This window comes from Sprattus sprattus (genome assembly GCF_963457725.1).
Source record: "Sprattus sprattus genome assembly, chromosome: 17".
Classification (NCBI taxonomy): Eukaryota; Metazoa; Chordata; class Actinopteri; order Clupeiformes; family Clupeidae; genus Sprattus; species Sprattus sprattus.
The window spans coordinates 23,258,615-23,265,609 of NC_137915.1; the positions used below are offsets into that span (position 1 = coordinate 23,258,615).

The 6,995-nt window shown below is 44.0% G+C and overlaps 1 protein-coding gene across 1 annotated transcript in view; it reads left to right on the forward strand.

Moving 5' to 3' along the window:
- LOC308378603 (cadherin-10-like) overlaps window positions 1-6,261 on the forward strand; it is a gene marked incomplete at both ends in the record, with an annotated part of 33,335 nt that extends 27,074 nt beyond the window's left edge. The window contains 2 exons of the mRNA XM_080855540.1: window positions 368-619; window positions 5,771-6,261. Coding sequence (XP_080711666.1) covers window positions 368-619; window positions 5,771-6,261 — 743 coding nt within the window. The remainder of the gene's footprint in view (window positions 1-367; window positions 620-5,770) is intronic.
- Window positions 6,262-6,995: the final 734 nt, after the last annotated feature.

Consider the following 6,995-nt stretch of genomic DNA (forward strand, 5'->3'; position numbering starts at 1 on the left):
AAACGCTAAAAATAAATGCAGAATTTCATTATGACCCTCATTAGTTGTGCCAGTCAATGACATTGTGTGCCATCGCTAGTGCACTACTTCTGTGAAAGTCCTTGCTGACCCAAGATGAATGCTATATTAACATAAACAGTGCAGAGTATGGCATCCCTTTATTCCTCAGCTTCCATGTGTATATTTTTCCAAAGCTTCTTTTAACACAGTGTCTTATCACCATTACCAGTTCTGAAGTCTGTTCACACTGAACATATCCTTAAGTAAATTTGAGTTGAATGAGAGAGTTTCCTGCAAGTTGTATTTAATTTGACAAAACGAAAGCATCCTGGGAATTTAAGTAAAAAAATGAGCATCTCTCATCCAGACAATACAGCGCGGATCTTGACTCGCCGTGGCGGCTTCAGCCGGCGGGAGACCAGCTCGTATCTGCTGCCTGTGGTGATCTCGGACAACGACTACCCCATCCAGAGCAGCACCAGCACGCTGACGGTGCGCGTGTGTGGGTGCGACAGCCGCGGCAACGTGCAGTCCTGCAGCACCGAGGCCTTGCTGCTGTCTGCCGGCCTCAGCACTGGAGCGCTGGTGGCCATACTGCTCTGCATCATCATCCTACTCAGTGAGTTACGCTACACTGCCAACACACACAATTAGCAGTCACAAGCAGAGTTTCTAGCTCAAAGTGACCTTATTGGCATGGCCATTGAGACGCAGGTTTGCCAAAGCACAAAAAGCAGTAAATCGTTTGTTATATCACAGTCATGAAGACAAAAAAAAAAAAAAAACAAGTTACAAAATGAAAAATAAGGCAGAATATACAGTAATATGAACATAGGCACACGCGCACACAAATGCACAGGTCAGGCATTTTGGGTCAGTTCTGCAAACACTTATCCAAAGTGATTACCAGTCTTTCGTCAGGGTGTGTGCTTAATCCTTGACATTCAATTCTATACCATATGCACACTTCTGCTTACCGCACTGAGTGACTTTAATCCACTATATCGTGCTCCAGCTCCTCATTTCCTGTAAACTTAGTTGTTTTTCAGTTATCCCCTTCTACAGTATTTTAATCGTAGAGCAGTAGTGATGTCATTGTGGTAATTATTGTGCACTGTGTATTCCATTTCATGACATTTTCCATGAAGGGACAATTTGCCACCGGGGTCTTGCATGAAGCAGATTAGAACTATTTCACGAGCAGAAACACAGTGTGACTGTTGTGTAACAGGGCCTCCTTATGTTTTGTTATGTGTGTCTATCAGTTGGTATAAAAGCACCCACGCCTACTGCTTGTCTGTATGTTATGTGTCTCAGAGTGTGTGTTTTTCTGGCTAAGAGCGTGGCATTGTTTGCTTGTCCTTCTCTCCTGTTTGTTCGACTGTCCTCTCCCATGGTTGTTTTGTTCCCGACCATAAGGACATAAAAATAGGCCAGTCGGTCGCAAGATCACCTCAGGTTCAGCGTGGCCATAAAATAGCATGTTCTCTCTGCGCCCACCCCAATAAAACACAGCAGAACAGCAGCAGCTTTCATTTTTAAATGCAAAATGCATTTAAAAAAAAAAAAAACCTTTGTGCTTTTGCCTGGTCAAAGTAGGTCGAAGACAGTTTTCCCGGCTTCCAGACATATTGCCTCTAATGCAGCATACATAACCACCGCCAGCCTGGAACGGCTGGAGTTAGCTTTCTTTTTCAAAGCAAAAAAAGAGGTTAAAAATGAAAGATGTACAGAATTGTGTTGTACTTATGTTCAAGGGCATATCAATAAATTATGGGCCGCGCTAAGCATCTGGCGAATGCACCCTTTTGACCAAGAATAACCGCATTTTACCTGCAGGTAATCATCCAGCACACGTGTGTGTGAGTGTGAGTCAGAACCATCGACACTGAATACTGATTAGGCTTTGTGTTGGAAATCAGGTCTAAAACATGTTTGTATGGAATTGTGAGTGTGTTTGTGTATGAATGTGTATTTGTCTCCATGTGTGCATTTGTATGCATCTGGTTGTTTGTATATACCCAGGGTTGCATTTGTGTTTGTGTGTATGTCGGTGTCTGTATGCATCCAGTGATATATAATGTCATTTGTTACACTCTTATAAGCAGTGTAAGCCACAAAACAATCTTTTTCTATTGACACCCCCGCCACCCCCCCCCACACACACACCTAAACACCTCTCTCTCTCACACATGAACACACACAAGTTTTTTTCCCCTTTTCTGAAATCCAGCACTGATCCTGCGATAGCAAATGAAGTATTGACATCTTCAGCTCTATCTCACACTTTCCTTCCCTGCACCTGTCATGCACAGGAGTGTGTGTTTGTGTGTGTGTGTGTGTGTGTGTGTGTGTGTGTGTGTGTGTGTGTGTGTGTGTGTGTGTGTGTGTGTGTGTGTGTGTGTGTGACTGTGTGTGTGTGTGTGTGTGTGTGTGTGTGTGACTGTGTGTGGAAGGGGTTAGTCAGACCAGCCCCTGGGGTGAAACCCACCTCAAACACCCTGATCGAGGCATCGTGGCATCATGCTCATTATCCTGCCATCTCCACCTGTCAGACACTCCGAATCACCACGACCTCCACCGCCACCGCCACCGCCACCTCCACCCCACCCCACGCCATTTGGAGTAGGGGTGAAACACTGACATGGAACAGAAAGATAGATAGACAGACAGGGGGAGGACGAGAGAGAGAGAACATGGCATGTAGCTCTTTATACACCTGTCCTTTCATATTGTTTGCCAATGATGTAATACGTTATAGAAATGCTAATAAGCCGCTTTGAAGTTGTGAATGTGAATTGGAGAGGAAGAGAGAGAGATGAGAAAACTGGACGGAAAATGTATGTGTATAGATGTTCCCTCCCTCTGTCAACCTACTCTATAGTGTTGACTCCCTGTTACCCCTCACCTCACACTGCACCTGTTCTCTCTCTTCTCTCTGACCCCTACCTTCACAACCCCCCACCTTGAGCCCCAGCTCCACCCCCACCTTGAGCCCCAGCTCCACCCCCACCCCCCCATGTAGGAGGGCAGGTAGAGCCTTAAGCTCCTGTGCTCCCCTCACCACAGAGAGCAGCAGCGCTACCATCACCTCTCCCGCCCTCCCTTTCCATTTCCTGCTCTGATCTGCTCTCCTACACTCACCTCCTCTCCTCTCCCTCCCTCCCTCCCTCTCTCCATGCCTGCCCTCCGTCCCACCCCACCCACTTGCTCTCCATCCCTCCTTCATAATTAACAGCTGAGTGGGAGGTAGAGAGGCAGCGAGCCGGCACCTGGAGAGCCAAGCGGCTCCACACAGAGACGACAGCATGAGCAGCGGGAGCGCGAGCGACCGCGTTCACCGTTGAGGAGGGAGGGAGGGAGCGAGGGAGGGAGAGAGAGAGAGTTTCAGGCCCGTGCTTATGCTGAAACAGCCACTACAAAAACTGAACCATGCTGAAAATGACCAAAGCAGAACAGATCCATTTTGTAACCACCACATCAAAACTGAAACATACTGAAATGGCTGGAATAAAACTGATCCCAACTAAAACGACCACTTCAAAACAGATGTGTTCTGATATTAATCCAATGTGGCAGAACCATAATGAATCAACCAAAGCAAAACTGTAAACAGTAAAAACGGCACAGCAGAACTGAATTACAAACAAAGGAATACAACATCAATGAACCCCACAGAATCAAACAAGAGCAAAACTGGAGCTAGTTTTCAGAGAACCTCATAATGCTGCCAGCGTCTAAATGGAATAGAGTCTCACTGAAGAAAGACGTTACATATAACACATTTCCCTTTGCGGTTCTAAGATACATTACACCTCCAACCACAAAGAAGGCCTGCACAGTACTTTAACTTTACTTTCCTCTCTAGGACCTGGGCATCTTTGCTCCTGTGCAGAAAGGTTCATTTTATCTCTCTCCTTTTGTTATCCAGCGCAAGAGGGCCCTTTGATACTCCTTGAAATAGGAGTGTGCGGGTGTATGTGTGTGTGTGTGTGTGTGTGTGTGTGTGTGTGTGTGTGTGCGGGTGTGTGTGTGTGTGTGTCTCTGTGTGTCTGTGTGTGTGTGCGTATTTGTCTGCATTTGAAAGTGTGGTGACTTTTGAGAAAACAGATCAGCAAGATGTGCTAACAATACCTGGCTGGATAGGGAACTTGGGGACTTGCGCTTTTAAAGACACGGGGCTTTTATAGATAGGCATGATGGTCCAGTGAAGAAAGAGGGGGTAGGAGGAGAGGGAAAGTGAGAGAGAAAGAGGGAGCCTCCTCAGCTGAATCTTTAATACTACAAGGTTATCGCTTCAGGCACTGAACACACTATCAGCCATCACGAGGTGTCGCTTGCTGCCGTATTCATAGAGATCTTAAGTGTGCTTTTGAAACTCACCCCCTGTATTTCCACTCCAGACCTTATGTATTTTAATACGGAGCTGGTGCAAGCAGTTATCTCCCCTCTTCCCTCTTGCTTTCTCTCTCGCTCTCTATCTCTGTCTGCCTTGCTCTCCTTCTCTCTTTCTCTCTCTCTCTCTCTCTCTCTGTCTCTACGAGTTCAGGGTCTTTTTTTCAGTGAGTGTTTTGTCTTTTCAGAGAAAGCTCTAACAGTATGGCAATGGTCTCATTGTCTCTATGATGTGTATATGTTCTTTCTGTCTGTCTGTTATTTTGTCTGCCTGCCTGTCTGTCTGTCTGTATGTCTATCTACACTGTAAACCTGAACAAGTTCAGAGTACTTAAAACTTTTGATGTAACCTATTACATAATAAAATTTGAGTATATAGTATATATATATATTTTTTAAGTAAACTTAACATTATCCATTGACTATACTGTCTACTATACTATTTGTTTTGTTAACATTTTCATAATTTTTAAGTTCTCTGAACTCTTTTAAAATAATTTTTATACTTACATCTTTTAACCTCTATGTACTAAATTATTTTACATAAAATTAAGTTTTAAGCCTTAAAAATCAAGTTCAGTGCACTTAATATTGGTAAAAGAGTTCGTCCGGCAGGGACTCCAAAATCTTCCAGGACTTTGCCTCGTCTGATTTTGTGTTTCTCTGGGTCTTTAACAAACTAGTTATTACGCACTTACAAGTTTTATTACGCACGTTCCAACTTCTTGAACAAGCTCTTACTGTAGAGAGAACATCATTGGTCGACCGCCTTCCCAGTGTTGCCAGATGTTCATTTACATGTACATCTGTGATTTAGCAGACGCTTTTATCCAAAGCGATTTACAAGGAATTTTGCATTTATAGATCAGGAGCAGTTTAGGGGTTCACACTTAGACACTTGGTTAGGAGGAATCGAACTAGCAACCTTCCAACATCTTGATTACAAAACGACTCCTCTACCTTAAGACTGCTGTCTCCGTCTCTCATCACAAGATCCCTGGTGTTCTCAACGACGTTGATGACGTCAGATACTAAACAAATATGAGTTATCAGGCCATGTTTACTCAAACAAATACATTCCAATACAATTAAAACATCTTCACCTGTTCAGAAAACAGTTTGGTCAACTAAATACCAGGTTTTATGTACTGAATACATAATGTTAGTAAGTTAGTAGAACAGTTTGGGTTTACAGTGTATCAGACTGGTTGTATTGTTCCTTTCTCTACTCTTTTCTTTTTGACTTTCTCTTTCTTCTCAACTTCCATCTGATAGTTATTAAATGTTCAGACTAAACTTTCAGTTTCAGCCAACGCAGCATTGTATTCATGATTCAAATTCCCTCTGTTTCTTCCTGTCCCTCCCCTCTTCACAGTGATCGTGGTGATGTTCGCAGCCCTTCGGCGTCAGCGCAAGAAGGAGCCGCTGATCATGTCCAAGGAGGACGTGCGTGACAACGTGGTGAGCTACAATGATGAGGGCGGTGGCGAGGAGGACACACAGGCCTTCGACATCGGCACGCTGCGAAACCCTGAGGTTATGGACGCCAACAAGCTGCGCCGCGACATCATCCCTGAAATGCTCTTCCCCTTCCGCCGCACCTCGCCGATCAAGGACAACGCCGACATCCGTGATTTCATCAGCGGGCGGCTGCATGAAAACGATTTGGACCCCACCGCGCCGCCGTACGACTCCCTGGCCACCTACGCCTACGAGGGCAGCGGCTCGCTGGCTGAGTCCCTCAGCTCCCTGGAATCGGCCGCCACCGAAGGTGACCAGGACTTTGAGTACCTTAGCCACTGGGGCCCGCAGTTCAGGAAACTGGCTGACATGTACATCGGCAAGGACACGGACAGAGAGGCTTAAAGCGGAGCAGGGGAGGGGTTAAAGAAAAAAAGTCATCAAGAACTGGTCCACTATTGTGTCAGTCAAAAGGGGCCGGCCAATCATAATACGCACCACCTGCCCCTCGTATCGTAAATTTGGAGACTGGAATATACTATACTCCAGTTCAGCTGACAGTGTAACCAGTCACTACTCTTAAGGATTTTTTTCATGTTTTTTTTTTTTTTTTTTAATCAGTAAAGATGCCTTCAAATTGTAGGAGTACATTGTGAACAATGGTGTGGAAAATGTGTTTTGTTACTACGAAGAGCGATAGTAGTCTTGTTACTATCTATGTTTATGGCAAAAAAAGAAACAAAAAAATTCAATAAAAAATAGCTTTTATGACAAACTACATTTGAAATAAGTATGTGTATAAAATGTTTTGCAGCAATGGACATAATGTATACTATTCAATATCTTTGTTTTGAGAAACAACGTTCCTGTGAACAGTACAGTACAATTTCTGTCAAGATGTGGATTCATTTCAGCTCATAGAAGTAGACATGTACAAAGGGAGTTTGTTGTGTAGAATTTCACACTCAAGTCATGTTGTTCGAATGCTGAGTCATTCTGTTTTATAATTATATTTTTATACTTATTTTAATAATAAAATTAAACCAAAAACCTTTGGTCCTTATTCCACCCATAATGCCTTTCAAACTCGTTTGTCAGACCTGGTACAGCAAACACAAATAAACACATATTGTTTTGCT